The sequence below is a fragment of the Chanodichthys erythropterus genome, chromosome 5, assembly GCF_024489055.1.
Source record: "Chanodichthys erythropterus isolate Z2021 chromosome 5, ASM2448905v1, whole genome shotgun sequence".
Lineage (NCBI taxonomy): Eukaryota > Metazoa > Chordata > Actinopteri > Cypriniformes > Xenocyprididae > Chanodichthys > Chanodichthys erythropterus.
Genome location: NC_090225.1, coordinates 38074019 through 38096962, shown reverse-complemented (window position 1 = coordinate 38096962; position 22944 = coordinate 38074019). Strand labels below are relative to the sequence as shown.

General features: G+C 38.9%; 1 protein-coding gene across 5 annotated transcripts in view; it reads right to left on the bottom strand.

The window, feature by feature from the left end:
- Positions 1 to 18970, bottom strand: part of agpat5 (1-acylglycerol-3-phosphate O-acyltransferase 5 (lysophosphatidic acid acyltransferase, epsilon)) — a 146271-nt gene extending 127301 nt beyond the window's left edge. For all 5 annotated transcript variants that reach the window (XR_010895256.1, XR_010895257.1, XR_010895258.1 and 2 more), the window contains exon 1: positions 18175 to 18970. Coding sequence is in view for 2 of the 5 variants with exons in the window: in XM_067387015.1 (XP_067243116.1) it covers positions 18175 to 18393 (219 nt within the window). In the remaining 3 variants the exon portion in view is untranslated. The remainder of the gene's footprint in view (positions 1 to 18174) is intronic.
- Between the last annotated feature and the right edge of the window lie 3974 nt (positions 18971 to 22944).

Genomic DNA, 22944 nt, shown 5'->3' with positions numbered 1-22944 from the left:
TCAGGGAAGACATTGCATTTTCCAACATGACAATGCCAGACCACATTTTGCATCAATTTCAACATCATGTCTGTGTAGGAGGAGGATCCGGGTACTGAAATGGCCAGCCTGCAGTCCAGATCTTTCACCCATAGAAAACATTTGGCACATCGTAAAGAGGCAGATGCGACAAAGAAGACCCTAGTCAGTTGAGCAACTAGAAGCCTGTATTAGACAATAGGACAACATTCCTATTCCTAAACTTGAGCAACTAGTCCCCAGATGTTTGCAGACTGTTATAAAAAGAAGAGGGGATGCCACACAGTGGTAAACATGGCCTTGTCTCAACTTTGAGATATGCTGATGCCATGAAATTAAAAATCAACTTATTTTTCCCTTAAAATGATACATTTTCTCAGTTTAACTAAAACATGAAAAACTGGGGCACAGGTCAGGAAGCAGGCAGACTGGCTAAACCGACCGTCTGCTAGCTGCCTCATGTTACAGAAAACAGATAAATCCCAACACATAGAAACACTTACACCTAGATATTATCACATAGAGACTGTGTCTGTACCCCGAATTAATAAAAACAACAAAACAAAAACTTCCAAACCCATTTAATGGTAAAAATTTAATTGATGTTCAACAAATAAAAAATAGAGATAATAATGATAAACAAATGATAAAGCTTGGGTTGTTAAATATTAGATCACTTTCTTCAAAAGCACTTATTGTAAACGATATTATCACAGACAATAATCTAGATGTGCTGTGTTTGACAGAAACCTGGCTAAAACGGGACGATTACATTACATTACTTTAAATGAGTCTAGCCCTCAAGGTTATGATTATCGACAATCCTTGACAGAAAGGGAAAGGAGGAGGTGTTGCTGTAATTTATAGTAATATTTACAGTATCAGCCAGAAGTCTTTCAAATATAATTCCTTCGAAGTAATGCTGCTTTACGTAACATTATGCAAGTTGACATTTGTGCTGGCTACTGTATACAGGCCACCAGGACACCATACAGACTTTATCAAAGAAATTGCCGATTTTCAAGAATTATTATTACAGATCAGAATTAGTACTAGCTGCAGATAAAGTCCTTGTTGTTGGTGATTTTAATATCCATGTAAATAATAAAAAAAGACTCATTGGGATTGGCATTTACAGACATTCTAAACTCTATTGGTGTTAGACAACACGTGTCAGGACGCACTCATTGTCAATCATACTTTAGATCTAATATGGTCACATGGAATCGATGAGCACGCTCGGGTCCTAAAAACAGCAGCTAGAAAAATGGAGCGCAGCTGGAAGAAAACAAAACTAGAAGTATTTTGCATTTCGTGGAGAGAGAGAATGATTGAGTACAGAAAGGCCTTAAAAACTGCTAGATCTGCCTATTTTTCAAAACTTTTAGAAGAAAATAAACAACCCTAGGTATTTGATACAGTGGCTAAATTAAAAATAAATAAAGCTTTAACTTCTGATGTTTCCAAAGTGCACAGCAGTAATGACTTTATGAACTTCTTTACTTGCAAGATTGATATTAGAGAAAAAATTATAACCATGCAACCGTCTACTACAGTATTGTGTCAGACAGTGCACTGTAGTGTCCCTGAAGAAAAATTCAATTCATTTACTGCTTTAGGAGAGGAAGAATTGTCTAAACTTGTTAAATCATCAAAATCAACAACATAGTAGTGTTGCACGATATACCGGTACTAGAAAGGTATCGCGATACCCTGCTTTTACAGTTCTTCATTTTATTAGTACCGGTACTTTGAGTGCCAGCTGTATTTCCTAATGTGCGACAGCAGGGGGCAGTGTGTGTGCAGCGCGCTGCTTCTGGAGGCACATTGAGTGCGTTTATTCCTGTCAACTGCGCAACGGCAGATGCACAAAGCAAAACGTGCATTATTTTGCTTACATAGAGTACCCCAGGGATGACGCGTTTTTGTAGGCAAAACCCGGAAGCGAGTTAGCATTTTAGGACTTCCGGTTCCAACGGCGTAAAGTCTATGGGTTTTTTGAATGGGTTTTTACTAAATCGCCTGAAATAAGGTCTGTAGTTAACAAAGCCTCTAAATACTTTCACGTTTTGATCTATGACATAAAACACACCGGTTATAACCCACTTGTGATTTTTTAAACTTTTACTGTGTCTTAAATTCAGCGGTTGCTAACAAATTGCTAAAAGGGACTACTTCCTTTGGCGGGGACTTTAGATGTCATCATGACAAACAGGACATTTGGACAGCATTTCTCACGAAAAAGTGGATAAGTATTCATACACAGCGCAGATCATAATCAGTGAGCATGTTTTTAAATAGAGTTGTTTTCTAAATAAAGTTTGAGGACGCTTGGTGGTGACGACGTTGATCCGCGACCATGGTGTGCTGTGGTCCGTTTATAGCCTACTGTTAGCCTTTTATATCTGACGACTTTATTTAGGCTTCAAAATCTATAAATGTTGTGTTAACTTACACATTTTGTCTATCAAGATAATCTTTATAAGTGTCATAACCCTTTGTTAAACACAGAGCTTATTTTCTGCGATTTTCCAAAAGTCTATGGGAAAAATGAATAGGCTTCCAGTCGAGGGAACCCGTGCGCTGCTAAATTCCGGGTTGGCCTACAAAAACGCATCATCCCTGGGGCACTCTATTGCTGACAGTCACGGCAAGCCCACGGACACCACAAAGCCCGTGTGCAAAATATGTTACAAAATAACGCAAGCGAAGGGAGCATCCAACTTGGCAAAGCATCTTGCCGACAAACATTCCGATTTGTAGAAAGAATTTAAAGAGCGACAGGTTAGTGAATGTGATACCAGCGTTATGTTTATGCTCTCAAAAATTAAATGAGAGTTATTTATATTACTCATGCAAGCAGACATCCGCAAAGAGGTGTAGCCTATTATTGAGTCTAATAAGTGATCTGGTTGCTAAAATAAAATTAATCTAGAAAAACAAAAATATGTGAAGGGAATATACAGTTATATTAAACCAATTTATGCTTTAATAACATTGCTCTAAGTATTTACAGTTATCAAATTTACACAATATTCTCACTGTCAAAACACGACGACAGCCACTCCCACTAGCCACTTTGGCGGGTTGAATATAATTTAAGTTTACAGCCAAATGGTCGAAGATCGTCGTAGCACAAAATTACAATCCAATCACACAATTCGTTATTTACGTGCAGTTAGTGAAGGAGGGATAGGCGGAATTGCGCTGAATGACACAACAGTCTCTCTCTCAGTCTCTCTCTCTCTCTCACAGTCTCTCTCTCTCTCTCTCTCTCACAGTCTCTCTCTCTCTCTCTCTCACAGTCTCTCTCTCTCTCTCTCTCTCTCACAGTCTCTCTCTCTCTCTCTGTCTCTCTCTCTCTCAGTCTCTCTCTCTCTCTCTCAGTCTCTCTCTCTCTCTCTCAGTCTCTCTCTCTCTCTCAGTCTCTCTCTCTCTCTCTCAGTCTCTCTCTCTCTCAGTCTCTCTCTCTCTCTCTGTCTCTCTCTCTCTCTCTGTCTCTCTCTCTCTCTCTCAGTCTCTCTCTCTCTCAGTCTCTCTCTCTCTCTCTCTCTCTCTCTCTCTCTCTCTCTCTGTCTCTCTCTCTCTCTCTCTCTCTCTCTCTCTCTCAGTCTCTCTCTCTCTCTCAGTCTCTCTCTCTCTCTCAGTCTCTCTCTCTCTCTCAGTCTCTCTCTCTCTCTCAGTCTCTCTCTCTCCCTCAGTCTCTCTCTCCCTCAGTCTCTCTCTCCCTCAGTCTCTCTCTCCCTCAGTCTCTCTCTCTCTCAGTCTCTCTCTCTCTCAGTCTCTCTCTCTCTCTCTCTCTCTCTCTCTCTCTCTCTCCCTCTCTCTCTCTCTCCCTCTCTCTCTCTCTCTTTCTGAGTCTGAGAGGGTTGGGTGTCCGAGGGTTCCCACGTGGAGAGGGCGACTTTTTGGTTTTTTCTATTACTATTCTTTCGTTTTTCTACTAAAACTAAATTATTTTTTTGTAAAGGAGATTATAGTTTATTTTTGAGGGTATTTGTGTTTTGTTTGGGATCGGGATGGCGTCCCTCTCCATGAGGGTGACGCCACCTGTGTCCCTCCGTCATGGCGTCAGGTGTGTTCCTGCGTCAGGTGTGGCGGTGGAGGATGTGTTGGTCGCGGTAGGAGAGGAGATTGGATATGAGAATATTACATCTGCGTCTCGTATGAATAAAGCGGTGGTGGTGTTTGTGAAGGAGGAGGTGCACGTAGGCCGGTTGATTACAAACGGGATTGTGGTAAGTGGAGAATTTATTATTGTTTCACCGCTTGTTGCTCCAACCACAAAAGTAACCGTGTCAAACGTGCCTCCATTCATTCCCAACGAGGAGATTGAGCGTGGACTTTCGCGCTACGGGAAATTCGCTAGTGCAATGAAAGCGCTTCCACTCGGCTGTAAGAATGAGTCGTTAAACATGTAATGTCTTTCAGAAGACAAGGTTCATGTTCCTAAACGAGCCGAGTATTGACGTGTCGTTTAGGGTGATGCATGAGGGGAAGGCTTACATGATTTATGCCAACACAGGGAGTATGAAGTGTTTTGTATGTGGGGATGTTAGCCATAAGCGATTAATGTGCCCACATAAGGTTGGTGTTAGCGGGGAGAACGCGTCCGAGAACGCCGGGCCGAGTGCCGCGGGCGTTGGGGAGAACGCGTCAGAGAACGCCGGGCCGAGTGCCGCGGGCGTTGGGGAGAACGCGTCAGAGAACGCCGGGCCGAGTGCCGCGGGCGTTGGGGAGAACGCGTCCAGAGAACGCCGCCGGGCCGAGTGCCGCGGGCGGCGGGGAGAACGCGATAGAGAGCGCGCTGCCTTCAGCTGTGGAGGAGCGGGAGGATCACAGTGGAAAACAGGCAGAAAGCGTAATTAATGACAGTCATACTGAGGAAGCTGGTGCTGAACCAGAAGCAGGTGAAAACAGTGTAACGAAAAACGATGTGAGTGAACGTGGAGATACTAAAATGGAAAGTGTTGATCTATCAAAGAGTCAAGAAAACTGTGAGACAGAAATGAAAGATGATGATACTTTTTCTGAGGTTTCTGATGTGGGCTCGCAGATAGAAAGGGACGTGTACACTCTAAAAGAAATAAATGATTTTCTAGACATGACTTTTGGCAAGGCTTTCGATGTCACTGATTTTTTCCCAGACCCTGAGAAGTTCATAGCGTCGGTACTGTTATTTCAGAGAACGGTTAGTTATGAGGCTTTAGACAAGAAAAAGAGGTTTAGACTGAAGAAAATGGTAACAAAATTGAGAAAAGATAAAGTTGTTTCCCAAAGACACCAAAATGTTTAAACATCACGTGGTGAACTTTACTTTTTACTGTCTCTTTCTTCTGTCTCTGTCCTCTTTATTTTTATATTCCTACATGGATGTTTTAAGGGTGGGATCTCTAAATATAAACGGTGGACGAGACCGGGGAAAACTAGGAATGGTTTCTGAGTTTATTAAAATTAAAAAGGTTAACGTTTCTTTTTTACAAGAAACCCACACTAACAAGGACAATGAAATTGAGTGGGGAATGTGGTGGGAAGGCAAGTTTGTTTTAAGCCATGGCACAAACAACAGTGCAGGAGTTGCCATTTTATTCTCTTCCAACATGAATATCAACATTTTAAATATAGACAAGATTGTTGAAGGCAGATTGTTACTAACAGAAATTGAATATGAAGAAACTGTGTTTGTGCTGGTAAATATATATGCTCCCAATAACGGTCCAGAACGCAAGGATCTGTTTAGGAAATTAAGAGATGCTGTCCAGAAGTATGATGAGAGTGTGTGTCTGGTAATTGGTGGTGATTGGAATTGCACAACTGATTTTATTGTAGACCGAAATGGTGAAGAGCCTCACAGTCAATCTGCTGCTACCCTGTTAAGTTTTATTCATGAATTTCAGCTAATAGATGTGTGGAGAACAAGAAACACGGGTGTGAGACAATACACATGGCTGAAAGTGTGTGATGATAGAGTCTCTGGAGCAAGATTAGACCGGTTTTATTTGAACGAAATGTGGAGTAATAGAGTTATTGATGCTTCTATTTCTCCCAATGGTTTTTCAGATCACCACATGATTACTTTGGTTTTAAACATAAAGAAGACACAAAAGTGTAATTATTACTGGCTTTTAAATGTTAAGTTTTTAAATGATGTTTTATTTTGTGAAAGTTTTAAAGTGTTTTGGAGCAACTGGAAGTTGAAAAAGTCTTCATTTGAAAGTCTGTGTCAGTGGTGGGATGTGGGAAAGGTGAACATAAGACTTTTCTGTCAGAATTATGCTTCCCAAACATCAACTATAGTGAAAAACACAGTAAGGACTTTACAGAAGGACATTGAGTCGATGGAAAGAAATCTTGTATCCAGTAGTGAAGCTGTGCATTGCGATGTTTTAAAAAAAGAAAAAACAAGAACTGAACTCTTATTTGCAGGAGCAGGCAAAGGGAGCGTTGATAAGAGCCAGATTCTGCTCTGTCAAGGACATGGACGCTCCAAGTGCTTTCTTTTTTAATTTAGAGAGAAAAAGTGTCCATCAGAAGCAAATGTGTCATCTCCGTCGGCAAGATGGATCGGTGACTTCAAATCCAGCTGAAATGAGGAAGCTAGCGAGAGACTTCTATAAGCAGCTGTTCAGCGCTGAGAGCTGTGATGCTGCAAGCGTTGAGGATCTGCTGGAGGAACTGCCTCAGCTCGAGCACCAGCAGAAAGAGGCACTGGACACTTCTAATCTCTTTTAAAGAACTCACGGAAGCAGTGCATCAGCTACACACTGGCCGTTCTCCAGGGATTGATGGCTTATCTGTGGATTTTTATCAGCAATTCTGGGATATAATAGGACCAGATTTTTATGAAGTATTGTTGGACTGCATCAAGAACAAAACACTTCCCACAAGCTGTCGACGAGCCGTCCTGTCTCTCCTTCCAAAGAAGGGGGACTTGGGATTTTTAAAGAACTGGAGACCTGTATCCTTACTGTGTTCGGACTACAAAATATTCTCCAAATGCTTATCAAACAGGCTGAAAAATGTTTTAGACCAGTTGATTCACAAGGACCAGTCATACTGCATTCCTGAAAGATCAATTACGGACAACCTGTTTTTATTAAGAGACATGATCGACATTAATCAGTTTTATCATGGAAATCTTGGGTTTTTATCGTTAGATCAAGAAAAGCTTTTGATCGAGTTGATCATGAATATCTTTTTAAGGTTTTAAAGTGTTTTGGATTTGGTGACAGTTTTATATCTTACATTAATTTGCTGTATTTTAATGTGTCTGTGCTGGTGAAAGCAGGAGGTGGTTTGAGTGAGCCGATCCTGGTGTCCAGAGGCATCCGGGCAGGGATGTCCACTGTCTGGACAACTATACAACCTGGTCATAGAACCTTTGTTGTGCAGGTTGAGGAAGAATCTTAATGGAATAGCAATTCCTAATTCACAGGACAATTTTAAGTTATTTTTATCAGCATATGCAGATGACATTACTGTTTTTATTTCAAATCAGGATGACATCACAATTTTAAATCAAACTCTTAGTTTGTATGAAAGAGCTTCCTCTGCAAGAGTCAATTGGTCCAAAAGTGAAGGTTTTATTGTTGGTGGGTGGGAAGGCACAGGTTTTCCTCAACTCCCGGGTGTGTTACGCTGGAGACAAGATGGGTTTAAAGTTTTAGGTGTTTTTTTTAGGTAATGAACAGTTTCAGAAGAAAAATTGGGAGGGTCTGCTGGAAAAGGTGTCTGCCAAACTGACAAAGTGGAAGTGGCTGTTGCCACAACTGTCTTACAGGGGAGAGTCCTGGTGATCAACAACCTCGCTGCATCGATGCTGTGGCACAGGACTGCAGTCATGGAGCCACCTGAAGAACTCATTTTAAACATTCAAAGGACACTGGTCAACTTCTTCTGGAGTGGACAGCACTGGATCCAGGCAGCTGCCCTGTATATTCCAGTCCAGGAGGGTGGGCAAGGCTTGGTGGATTTGAGGAGTCGGATCCGAGCCTTCAGATTACAGTCTGTGCAGAGACTTCTTTATAAAGATGTGACATGGGCCAAAACAGCAAGTGCTTTGCTGAAGCAGGCAGGAGGACTTGGTCTAGACAAACATTTGTTTTTAATGAAATTAGAGGAAATAAGCCTGTCAGAGCTTCCACCGTTTTATAAGTTTATGCTGCAGACATGGAGAACTGTTTTTAAAGTGAAACGAGACATAGATGAGCAAGAACACTGGACTCAGAGGAACCGTTGTTTTTTAATCCGTTGATCCAGACCCGATTGCTCTCCCCTCCGTGACTGTGCGGAGAGGCTTAATAAGGAATGGCATCTACAAACTTGGACATCTTCTTGATGAGAGGGGCTGGAAATCTACTGAAGAACTCCAAGAGTTGACGGGTTTAAGGTCCTTGCGTCTTGTTTTTAAACTGAAAGAAGAGATCTCCAATGCGCTACCAAGTGGCTGCAGGTCTTGGATTGCACGGAGACAAACACTGGACATGAGAAATAACCAAGACTTCCCAGACATTAAGATCTCACCTATCATAAATGAGGAAGATGGTGAAATTGCGGACTCGATTTTATCTTTCACGACCCCCAGCTTGATCTTTTAAAGATGCGTCAAGAAAGCCTTATATTGCACTTCAGTGAAAATGACACACCAGGAATCACTAAAAGGAATAAAAGCATCTAAATGGCCTGAACTGCTACAGCCAGACTTCCTGGTGCGGGACAGGTGGAGGACGCTGTACAAACCCCCGGTGGAGAAGAGAACGGCAGACCTCCAGTGGAGGATCATCCACGGGGCCATCGCTACGGACCGGCATGTGGCGCACCTCAATCCAGCAGTGGGGGGGGAATGTCGGTTCTGTGGGATTGAGGAAAACCTGGAGCATTTGTTTTTAAAGTGTAACAGATTACAAGGTCTTTTTAATTTGCTTGAGATTTGTTTTAGAAGATTCAATGAGGATTTTTCTGAAGTAGTTTTTATTGGGGGTCTGAAATACAGTTTTTTAATGAGAAGGAAATATGGTTTTACTAAATTATTTGATAGGAACTGCCAAACTGGCAATCTGGAAAACCAGAAAAAACAAAGGTTTGCAACTCTCTACAATAGATCCTGAGATGATGTTTCGGCATCTGGTGCAAGGAAGGCTGAAACTTGAATTTGCATATTACAAACTTACTAATAATTTGGTGTGGTTTTGCGATGTTTGGTGTTTTAATGAGGTGCTATGTACAGTTCAGGATGATCAGCTTGTTGTGAATTTTTAGGAATTTTTTTCTTTTTTCAGTAATGTGATGTAAGGTGTAATGGAAAAATAAAGTGCTTTAAACCTCAACCTCTCTCAGTCTCTCTCTCTCTCAGTCTCTCTCTCTCTCAGTCTCTCTCTCTCTCTCTCACCTGAATAGTAAAATACTCGTGCACACAGATGTCTAAAGTGGACGTAAACAGGTGGGTAATAACTGGATATGCGTCAGTTCTTTGTTCTTTTATATAGCCTAACACAAATAACTTGTTCTCATACTAGCTCATGCTCATATTGTCCACCTCTTTCCCACCTGTACATACCAGCTGATATACAATATAATCTTGATTTGGGTGGTCGGTCTGCATTTAAAAGTTTGAAAGGGTTTTAAATATTCTAAATCAAGTAAAATGACTCAAAGTAAAATTAAGCATAAGAAAGTCAACTTTAATCACAAAAAATGTAATTTACCAACATCAAAATTGTGGCCAATAAAAATGCTGAGTGGCTAGTTACTTTGGAAAACCACTAGTCACAGTGGCTGGTGAGCGAAGGAAGGAAGGAAGGAAGGAAGGAAGGAAGGAAGGAAGGAAGGAAGGAAGGAAGGAAGGAAGGAAGGAAGGAAGGAAGGAAGGAAGGAAGGAAGGAAGGAAGGAAGGAAGGAAGGAAGGAAGGAAGGAAGGAAGGAAGGAAGGAAGGAAGGATGGATGGATGGATGGATGGATGGATGGATGGATGGATGGATGGATGGATGGATGGATGGATGGATGGATGGATGGATGGATGGATGGATGGATGGATGGATGGATGGATGGATGGATGGATGGATGGATGGATGGATGGATGGATGGATGGATGGATAAAAAAAAAACAGGAACAAAAGCATAATGGCAAATAATTTACAATTTTATTGAGCATGAAAATAATAAACTTTAAAAATTATAATAAATCTAACTGTAACTTCATGGCAATGAAACTCAAATCCAGAATTTTCAACTGCACACTGGTGAAGAAAGAAGTTTTGTCATGTGTTATTTATTTACTTTTCCTACTGTTTTAGGTTTTTGCCATAGTATCGTTTAAAAGTATCGGTATCGTGATACTGAAGTTGGGTATCGTATCGAAGTCAAAATTTTGGTATCATGACAACACTACATGTTAGTCTAGACCAGTGGTTCTCAACCGGTGGGGCACGAGTGGCTACTGGATGGGAGGAAAAAAAAAACAAACAAAAAAAAAATTGCAAAATTTTTTTTATCACTAAACTACTGTCATAAAAAGTTATAGTTTTGTACATACATAACTCCTGAATAAAATTAAAATGTGTTTGGACGGATTAAAAAAAAAAAAGTTTTGAACAAATTTGATTGGTTTGTCAATAGTGAGCGCAAATGCAGGTGATAAGCGGTTTTATTAAGCGAGTCATTGAGTCGTTCATTCACGATTCGTTCAAACGGCCGATTCATCAAGAATGAGACAGAGGCTGCGTCCGAAATCGCATACTACATGAGTATGTACTACATTTGAATTTGAACATACTTCCCGACCGTTAAAACAGTACGTTCTATATAGTATGAATATGGGTAGTATGAATGGAATTCGGACGTACTACATCCGCCATGTTAATGTTGTCACTTGTCATGCGTCGTCACAACAGCGCGCAAATTTAAATATGTCAAAGTATAATCACCTATTTAGCTAGGAAATTTTACCTCAGAATAAAAATACATCTGTGAATATCACGACAGAGGCTGATTTGAAGCAACGAAATTAAGCAAGTTATTGTTAAAATGAATGCATATAAAAATACACGAGAAACAAAAGACATGAATCAATAAACAAACTTGAATACATTATATATAAATAGTGTGTAGATAGACAGAGAGGGCGAGAGAAATGCACAACATGGCCTAAATATTATATACAATATATACAAATAAATACGATAATAATATACATATTCTAAAAAAAAAAAAAACTACAAACTGTGAGCCCTATAAACTACTGCTGCCTGAATGTTGCTGTCCGTTAAGTTTTCTAATCTCATTAAACTGCTTAACAACGAACGTCTCCGTTAAATAAAACAGTGTTAACAAGCGGATGTAACGTTATCTCGACCTGTTGGTTAGCTTGATGTGCTGTCAGTAATAATGATTAAACATCTTTTTACAACCGACTCTTAATCTTCTCATTACATTGTTTAAACTTTCAATAAGTCAGCCGTTTACTTACATTATGTTAAACAAGTGCAATTTAACCACAATAAACAGTTTTTCCCTGAGGTACTGAAGGACTTGAATGAGCTGCATATCGCCGCTTTCCGCCATTTTTGAATTATGAAGAATCCTCTCTCCTGTGGCATCACGGGATAGCGCAGCGTCCATCGAATGCCTACTACAGAATTCGGGCGGAAGCAGTAGGTCATCCGGGTACTTCTCGCCTACTGTTTTTCGAATACTATGAATTCGGACATACTACTCTCCTCGCATACTGTTTTTCGCATACTATATAGTAGGGAAGTATGCGATTTCGGACGCAGCAAGATGTTTGTGAATGGGTCATTGAATCTTTGACTCAAACGATTTGTTCAAAACACTGAATCATTCAAAACACTATTGAGTGTTGCTGTGAAATGCGTTATGTTTGTTTGGATTCATCGGATCTATTTTCTCTGCTAAAATAGACCAAAACGGTCATTATTTCGTCTAAAATGTAAGTGACTTAATATATTAACTTGTTTGTTGAACTGTCATATCAGTGTCACATTTTCAATCGTGAAGTGATGGTCAATTAAGTGATGGTCATTTGTCAGCTCTCTTGATCGTCAGGTCGTGTGATGTATGTTGCTGAACTGTATTCAAATGTTATAAATATAAAAACACCACATTTTGAAATTTAACTGCAGTATGTCAGTTTAGTTTATTTGTGTGTGCTGCGGATCCAGATCTTGGAAAACGGCACTCATTTGTTTGATTTCTCCTGCGCAAGCCTCAAAAGTTTAAGGTCCTTGCACCCTGACTGAGTCAGAAACTGTCGTATTCGTTTTTTCATATTCGTCATTTGGTGGATCAATTGTCAAAAACCCCTCAAAATATTTGCTACGGATGCGAAAAATGCCGAAAAAAATCGAACCAAACGTATAAAACGTATAGGCTGCAAACGTATAAAACGTGAGGTTATATATATATATATATATAAAATATTTTTTTATATTCCCCCCTTCTGGTCTATGTATCCCTCCCTCTGGTGGAATATTTTATCCCCGGTGGGGAAATGGCATTAATGCTACTCCACAAACCACCAACAGAGCATATAAAATACCAAAAATAAAAATCTTTTTTTCAAACATCGCCAAGTAAAACGCTGCGTTTATATAGAACTGTCTCTTTACCACCACAACAAACTGGACACTTTTCAGACGCGCATTCCGACTTTTTCTCAGTGCCAGGCTCAAGTCAAACGAGGGAGGGAGCTTCAGTTGAACAACAGTGAATTGTGGTTAGATGATATTTTGTCAGGCTATGTCTGTAAAACTCAGAAAAATGAAAACGACTGTCCAATCAGCCGTTATACTGTGGTCGTGGAGCGCACTCAAGAATTGCATGCGCCGGCGCTCGCTGCATAATTACTTTATTATAGCTTAAATAAAGCGCAGAAGAAACTACGAGCAATGATGGTCGTTGTTCTGTTGTAAGTGAAGTCATGAAATTGCCAAACATGCGATTAAAGCTGCCTCAAAACTGTGCATGCATCGATATATGTTGACATGGTTTTAAAGCTATATTGTTATCCAATTTGTTGGCCTTGAAACGTCTTAAAATGCACATATGAACACCAGGGAAATCTAACCCCCCTAGCACACTACATTTTCTGACCTCGGGAATCCTGAAACCCTGCGTACTGCCCAGCTTCAATTCTATATAATAAAATCTGAGGTAAACGTGTATGCAAAAATAAATGGGGCCAAACGCGATTGAATGTAAAGGTGTGTGTCTCTTTATTCTATTAATAACTACTGATTGATTTTGCATTTCTATCAGAAATTACGAATTATTAATGTCATTTTAGTGGTGCAAATATGTAATACTTCAAATCTCAAGGTTATACGGTGTTTAACAGGAAGCCAATGAAGTGATGACAGAACTGTTAAAAAAAAAAACGGTTAAAAAAAAAAAAAATATGGTCATTATGCCACGAAGTACCAAACATGCTAGAGACACGTTAAATCATGCAACACTTGGCTGAGTGCTAATTTATGCGATTAACGCCATGAAAGAAACAGGAAGTTGTTGTAACTCAGGCATACAATGTCCGATCTGCTCCAAACTTCACATGTTCGAAAATAGTCCTGGGCTGAAGACATCAACATGGAAAAATTCAGTTATGGTGAAAGCGCCACCTGTTGGCCGCAGGAAGTGTGGCATTTCGAAATTACTTTGGCATAATTCTCCTGTATTCACTCACTTAAATGCATGACGCCCACTGTTCACTGTTTTCCTGAGGCCGACGGGTGGCGGTGAGCCCGAGTGCGAGGGCCCTCTCAATGCTGCTTGCAGCTTTAATTAGGGCCCAAGCGAATTAAGCGCGCAGGGCCCTCTTGTTCTTCTAAGGATTATTAGGGCCCAAGCGAAAATTCGCGCAGGGCCCTCTTGTTCTTCTAAGGATTATTATTATTTTTAGGGCCCAAGCAAAAATTCGCGCAGGGCCCTCGTTCTTCTAAGGATTATTATTTTTATTTTTTTTATTTTTTTTTTTTCCGTCTTACGGGGCTTTTTGGGGGCCTTAACATGCTCAAAAACTCTTGAAAATTGGAATCCGCGGCCATTAGGACGCCCCAGAGGTTGGTACCCGGGCGTGGCAGGGGGGCTCGACAGCGCCCCCTTGAAAAAAGTCTGAAAATTTGGTCCATATATTAAACACGCTTGCACGTATTAGTATGAAACTCAGTACACATATAGACCTCATCGGGCCGAACAACTTTCGTGCTCTAAGTTAAACACCACGCCAACAGGAAGTCAGCCATTAAGGGTTGTTTGAAAAACGCATGCTCTGGAATTTGATATACTCCTCCTAGACGATTAATCCGATCGCCACCAAACTCGGTCAGCATGAAGTCAAGACACTGATGATTAAAAATTGCCAGGGGATTTTTGATATCTCGAACGGTTTGGCCGTGGTGAGGCAACGAATTTATGGCGAGAAAAAGGAAACAGGAAATGTGTTATAACGTCTTAATACATATATTGATCTTTATGAAACTTCACGAGTGTGTTCGTTATAGGAGTCTGATCACATGGATGTGACTATTGTGAGTCAAAGTTATAGCGCCACCAACTGGCAGCAGGAAGTGTATCACTTTTTGAAATGTTTTGAGATCACCCTCTTATTTTTACCTGATTTGCTTCAAACTTCATCAGTGTAATGTCAATACACAGCAGATATAGACCTATGACAGGATTTTTGATATTTGAAATATTGTTGCCATGGCAACAGGTCAAACTGTAATAATATTCTTGAGTGGTTTTGAGGCTCTTAACATGCTTCAAATTGCATGAAACTCGACACACACATCAATATTGTCATCCAGTAGACATGGACAAAGCCATAGAAATGGGCGTGGTGGAGGGGCTCAGTAGCGCCACCTTTTGACAAAAGTGGGGGTTAGTTTTTCCTACAGTCACCAAACTCGGTACACATATTGTTCTCATCAAGCCGGACAATTTTCTTATTTACATTCATTAGCTCCGACCAACAGGAAGTCAGCTATTTTGGTTTGAATGTTAATTTTTTGAAAAAACAGGCTATGAATTTTATACTACTACTCCTACAGGGTTTATCCAATTTACACCAAGCTTTTTTTAACTTGTTGCTAACACATTGAAGTTGTTTAATTGCAAACGGATTTTGGATATCTCAAACGGTTTGGCCGTGGCGAGGCAACGAATTTATGGCAAGAAAAGGGAAACAAAGTGTTATAACTTCTGCATACATTAATTGATTTTGATGAAACTTTGGCTTAGTCTTCGTTGTACAAGGCTGATCACATGGATTTGACTATTGTGATTCAAAGTCATAGCGCCACCAACTGGAAGCAGAAAATGTGTCACTTTCAGCATACATTGAGATCACCCTCTTATTTTTACCTGATTTGCTTCAAAATTCATCAGAATAATGTTAAAACTTGGCACATGTAATCCTTTGAAAATGGGCAGGGAGGAGGGGCTCTATAGCGGCACCTTGTAGTGCAGTAAATGTGGAGTGAATTTGACATAGTCCTTTGATGTTTAACCATTTTAAGTGCCTATTGCCCGCTGTGCACAGTTGCCCTGAAGCCACCGGGGTGGCGGTGCCACCGGGCTTGGGCCCGCCATCGCTGCTCGCAGCTATATTTGACATTGTTAATTGATTATTTAAAAAAAAAAAATCAATTTATCATTGTTAACACTTAATAAAACCTCAAAATTAATTTAATCTCCATTATGTTTGTTACACTTAAAAAAAAAAAAAAAAAAAAAAAAAAACTTGTGTGTGTGTATATAATACATATATATATATATATATTTTTATATTAGATGAGAAAAATCAAAAAAAAAAAAATGGATGAGAAAATCAGTATTACAAAAATAAAACAGCAAACATGACAAAATTTGACATCAAAAAGATGTAAAAGTCACTAATTTTCTAAAGAAACACTGTCCAACAGCGATACCCGGAGGTGAAGTTACAGCGGGTGTCTGTCTCTCTCTTGCCTCCCTTTAGCTCATAGAAATAAAGCAGAACCCCTAGTGTGCGGTGGGTTTAGGCCATCCTTAAAGATATTTTGGTTTGCAGTAACAGTATTTAAAAAAAAAAAAAAAAAAAGGGGCGGTAGGTAGGTCTATATTTTTTTTTTTTAAGTTTCAATGTAAAAAAAAAAAAAAAAAAAATTACAATTTTGGTGATGGTGATTACGTAGGTATGAATGTAAACAAATTAGCATATCGTGACGTCACTGACTGGGTCTTTCAACCTGTGCCTTCGGGAGCAGCCGTGTTTCCACTGTCGGGCCAGTCGCGTTTCCACTGTCAATTCCGGGGCTTGATCGTGCCTCATCGGGGCTTCCTCGGGGCCAACGGCCCGGGTTTTTCGGCCTGCCGAATACATTGGTCCAAAGCGGGCCAGCTCTGGCTTGAGGAGGGAGTGTTTACAAACAAAGGTGGAGTTTATTTGTGTGTGGAGACGGAGGCACCGATGATTACATGTAGGTTATCAGCTAACACCAGCATTAAAGACTTTTAAAATCATTTTTCAAAACTCACTTTCAGACAGCAGCAAGTGTTTTAAATAACTTGTTGGGGATCCGATGTGGATTCTGATCACCAAGACTATGCGTGCTATTACCATAGTAAACATGGTAAATACGACGGCTTGAATAAATCAGACAAATATACGTAGGTTATTACAATCATGTAATTATTTTATCTATCAGAACGTCTCGTCTCTCAACGGGTTGAGACGAAGCGAACGCACCGGCCATAGCGTGACATCCGTTAACCAACAGTGTAAACATAGATGACGTCACGGGTTTTTATTTAAAAGAATGTAGCCTTCGTTTGTATGTAGGCCTAGGTTATTTATATATCTACAATACTTACGAAAATATAATTAATATTATTTTATTGCTTTTGTATTAGTTGTTTGAAGAGTTAAAAAAAAAAAAAATTGGTCGGTCTTAACGCAAATTTACAACCGGCAAGTCGGTTGGACTTAAAGCAAAAAAAAAAAAAAAAAAAAAATTTAGTCGGCCCTAAATTGACAGGGTCAGTCTGGTTACGGCAAACAAGAATATTTTTAAGGATGGCCTTAGTGGGTGGTAACTGAGAATGGATGGGGGGAAGTCACGTGAGAGGAGGCAGTGCCTTCATCGTTTATGAATGGATATGATCGGTTTGTGCAGTAAATCCAGTCTCTAGTTTTCGTGCACATTCTCATCGAATCGGCCTGAATGAACAATGTTAACGGGAACACTAATAGACACCGCATGATGTCACATCAAAAGCACACTTGAAATGGCAGAAAACATGACTGTGGGTTTTTTAGTGAGCAATCAGCTTGGTGAAATTAAAGGTACATCTTAGTCCGTGACCACTGACCAGTGTGTACAAGCTTAGTGACTGCTGTAAATAAATTGACTATTAAAATGAAAAGCTGAACATTAGTTCACAAACACCATTTTATTATATATATTATATTATATATATGATAAATTCCTATCATTTTTAATAATGTATCCAAACAGTTGCTCACCTGTCTAATAAAACACATAATATACTAAAGCGTCTTTGATGTTTTCATGGTTAGTACAAAATAAAACAAAATCGAGGGTAATAATGTCATTGATAGGCGACGCACAGACACGGTCTGTGTCCTGGTTAAAATAGCTTATTTCTCTGGATTTAAACATTCTTGGAAACATTTGGGATAATGCAAGTACACAAGTCAACAAAACATAACACTGTTCTATTGGTTTTTGGATATTTAAATCCAAAAATCCTACATATTGTGCCTTTAACTGGTTTCATATGTCAGATTTATTGCATGACTCGGGCAGAGAAAAGCTGTTGCTATCAAAAAATTGTTTACTTAATCAACCGAGTCAGTGTAATGGTGAAGAGATTGATCAAATAGGCCAAATGATGAAAGGTTTGCAAAGAAATTTCATGCTCCCTTGTAAAAGTATTTTTAAAATACAAAAATACAGTAGTTTATTTTGATACACTTAAAATTAAGGTATCTGGTATTTTATTTTAAAACACATTGATTTATTTTTGCCCAACCCTGTGTGTATGTGTGCTGTTTAACACTTTTGAATTTTGTAACATGTTAAATGTTAAGAATGAGCTGAATACAGGTAAACACAGTAAAGACAAAAAGTCATACTAACCTCCACGCCCGTGTAATTTTCAAAGAAGAACAGGACCATACTTTGATACAATGAATATACACGGTCATCCACAGTGTGATAGAGTCTTGTCGGTAGCACAGTGGACAGCAGACGCAAGACGCTCCAGGACAGCAGGTAAGCCGGAGCGGTGCCCAGCATCACGGCCGCTGGAAGCCAGTACCGCAACGAGTATGTGTGCACGACTAGAGACAGCAGCATTTTGGCTGGAAAACCCAAATGACTAAAGCTAATCTCTACACGGCTAAAACTCAAACTAACTCAGTACATGACCCTGCCCAACATGCATTGATCTTTTAGCCCAAACCAGTCGGTTTCAATCAATAATCAAGAAACAACTGTGCTAATAATTTCGATCAAGGAAAAGAAAAAAAAAAAAAGTTAATGCCACATTTCACGTCTTCTGGAAACTTCCTCCAGGTTTAAGCATCGCATCCTTTTTTCAATGCAAAACACTTCCTTAAGTGTGATTCTGGTCTTATAAGGCACAATTCATAAAGACATTAATATTACGTTATATACACAAAAACTGTGCTTCTACACTTTGCTCTCACTACACTCTGACTTTCCCTTAGCACTAACGTTACTCTAAAAGAGACTAGAAGTACATGCAATTCTTTATTTGCTAAACCCTCCAGAGGACATGATCTAAGCATTGAGAACACTTTTACAACTTATTTTATACAATAACAGCATAAAAACAAACGCAATGTCTTACAAATACACCCAGACACATTGCTCGTTTCCAAAAGTCATACACGCCTTCCAGCAGCCTCCATATTACATGATTGTTATCTGCCACATGCTTGTATCGTGCTCGCTGATTGGCTGATGAACGAGTTCCGGTGTTACGAGATTTTCGATTTCCGTGGGCGGAGAAAACTTATTCACGAGTTTCCTAGACCTAGAGATTTAAGATTAAGAGTGTTTAGTTCGCGCTTATTGTGTTGCAGCACGTTTAATGGATTATTATCATAAAGGTGACTAGTAGTGATGGCGAGATGAAGCCTCGTGAAGCATTGAAGCTTTTCAGCCAAGTGGTTCACAAAAGGGTTCATTTCTCGAGGCTTCATTTGCTCACAATACCACCTGGTGGTCAAAGAGTGTAAAACAAGCAGATACATTACAGATGACCTGATGTGATCTGTGATACACAAAAAAAAAAAAAAAAAAAAAAAAAATACAGATAGACTAATATATTTATTTGAATGTAATGTGTATTTTCTGGTTGTATATAATGACTGTATAACATAACTGTGTAATAAACATATTGGCTTCAAATGAATGGGGCTATCAAATGTGTGTAAATTCTTTGGTCATAACAGGCAGGAGGGGCGATATCATTATTCTAAAACTGAGGGGATCCCATGGTATATCTGTCAAAATGTCGCGCCAAGTTTGAACCGCATCCTGCACCAGTCAGGCATAAGCGAGGCTTCGGACGTCAATGATGTCATTGCTCTTAAGCGAAACAAGCCTCGATCAAAGCCACTGGAAGGCCAGAGCCATAGAGAGACAGATGCTGCGTTCCAATTCGCCTACTTATACTACACCCTAAAAGTATATACTATTTCTGTGAACAAAAAGTACTTACTTTTTAGTGTGTAGTAAAAGAGTAGACAAGCTTTGGGACATACTAACACGTCATACAATCGCGTCTTTTCTCTCTGTCGCATCCAGTCACCGTAAACTGGCCTGTCAATCATCTTACATCCTCCACATTTCATTTAGTTAATTTCCTACCGTATCGGAGAGAAATGCAGCACGTTGATCTGCAGTTGCGGGTCTTTCATGTGGAGAACTCTCCTCTTATTAATGCATAATGATGCATTTAAAAGTTAATGGCCAATCGGATCTTTATAAAAGTCCACATTGGTATTTGCAGATGAAAAATAACACGGGTAACATTAAATATATATTTTCTATCAGGTTAAACTGATTATTAGTCACTCAAATCTCTCAGCGTCAATCGCGTATATCCGCCATGTTTTGTAGTTTTTAACACTTTTTACTTATGTTTGTAGTTCTGAACTGAATCCTCGTCCAATGCGCAATGGGTTGTGGGCAATATTAGCCTCTATAGTGTGCACGGATCCACACTTCGAAAATCTACCGGAAATAGTAGACCATCCGGGGACTTTTGGCATAGGCTACTCTTTTCAACATACTATGCTTTGGGACACACTTATTTTAATCTCACATACTATTTAGGATGGATAGTATGGACATTGGAACGCAGGGAGAGTTGCGACAACGGAAGTCAAAACGCTTGATCGTCACGTGATTCGTGTAGCATTCAGATAGTTCCAGGAAGAGCGTCGGCGGCAATTCAAAATGATAGGGTTAGAGAGACAGAACCGTGATTTTTGGTCATTTGTAGTCAATAAATGCATCGGTTTACAATATTTATGTAATACACCGACATTTGAATGTAGTATGTGTATGTAGTTACAGCAATGTTGTTTTTAAAAGATAAAAACCTGCTAATATTTGAGGATTAGTGTTGTCAACCAGCGTTGCCTGCCTTGTTAACATAATTCTGGCTAACATTATCTTGTTTAAAGATCGCGTTGCAGTTGTTTTGAAGTATTTTTATGTTTTTAAACTTGTATGTTAGTTAAGGGCAATCATGTCATGTTCATTATGGTTTCACAGGGACAGGAGACCTGCAGGTGACAGGTGATTGCCTTAAAAACCCATTGCAAATAAGTGAAATGTAAAATTTAATTAAGTGAAATTTAATTAATCTTAATGTTAACAATTCTTATGAACCCCATTCACTTACTTATTACTATATACATTCATACACAATATGTTCAATTCTAAAACAAAACATGATTATACACACATGTGACTTTTGCACTGATTTAGTACAATGGATTTATAAATTTATTAATAAACTGCATGTCAAGCATTTCGTCTGTCCTTTCCTACATGTTCTTGTAGTCTCCTATGGTTTGCAGTGCTGCATGAGGATGATCCAGTTGTTCAGAGAAGGCAGTATGAATGCATGGTTACACGGAAAGGAGAAAGTTATGTTCAAGTCAGCAGGAGCAATCTAAATAGAACTAAAGATTGTGTTCATATACAGGTGTATCTGCCCTTTTTTAACAAAAAACAACACGGAACTTTTATGTTTATTAAAGGTTTATTAAAAATAAGGAGCAAGGAAAAGCTTGCAAAATCCAAGGAGCAGAGACTGGCAGTGACAGCATCATTGCATGGAGTCTTCAGGATCTGAATCCCCTTTGTGCTTGTATGGAAAGCAAAATAAAAGGAAACAAAATGGGAGAAATTAAATACAGTAGTACTAGTAGTATATAATCTACAGTTTTGGTATTTAGTATGATTTCCCATATATGTGTGTGTATATATATATATATATATATATATATATATATATATATATATATATATATATATATATATATATATATATATATATATGTGTGTGTGTGTATATATATATATATATATATATATATATATATATATATATATATAATTTATTTATTTATTTTTTAAGCATTGTTTTTTTAATCTCACTTATAAACTTCCCTCTCCCCATCAATCCAAAAATCAGCTGAGCTGACACATAATAGACAGTCAACAGAATCACAATGTATACATTCTCAAATATAAATTCTAAAATAAGGATTTTTTTTCTTTATTCCCAGGTGAAAAAATACTATAGTAATTTATAGTAATACCATAGTGTTTTGAACCATACTATAGTAAAGTACTTGAATTAATTTGTTGTGGTAATCCTATAGTTGCTGTGATAATATAACAACTATAGTAATATAAACAAATTATGTTACCCAATACTGTACTAAGTTTTCTACAACTTTAGGGTATATTATACTACAATATACAGTATACTGTAGTAAAAAACTAAAGTATACTACAGTATTTATTACAGTTTATCAGTTTACTATATTGCAGTATGCTGTAGCATTCATTAACAACATGTTGTAAATACTATAATATATACAGTATACTACAATTTACTATAGTATGGTTCAAAAACACTATACTGTTTACTATAGTATTTTTTCACCTGGGTTGTACAATTAATAAGGAATAAGGATATTCTCATTTTACCACTTTCGCCCACCACAAGCCCCAAAGTTATATTTAACTCCGTTGAGAAGCTTTTTTCTCTAATTACACGACGATGAATAAAGCTGTTTTAATCTATTATCTAATCTATAACATCCCCTGAAACTATTTATTTAGTGAGCAATATCAGCTAGCATGCTTTAATACACAAGATAATTTGATTCAGATGTACTGATAATATAAAATCTTATAATTTAAACGGTTTACCTTTTAAAAGTGCATCACAAACGGTATGTTCTGCTGTAACTCTACGGCGCGGCTGCTACTTCCGGGAACTATTGAGAGGCTCCACGAGCCGCCATTGCTGTAAAAAACCGTTCCATTGGAGTCTATGGAGTCTGTCTCTCTATGGCTCTGTGGAAGGCAAGCCTACAACCTTTAGCCAAGTCAATGGATGAGAGGCTTCACTATGCTGATTAAACAGCTTTTGTGGGTAAATAGCTAATCATTTAATTAATCGACAGCCTGTTTGCCAATCTTCAGAATGTTTTACACTAAACAATACTTTCGTTGGGAACTATATGTAGATTTTATCTTGATAAAAATGTATTATTTTCAAGAGAAGGCGGACTAGGGAACGTTGCGACTGATGTCACTGCCATTACATGATACGCTGAGAGGTGCCACACG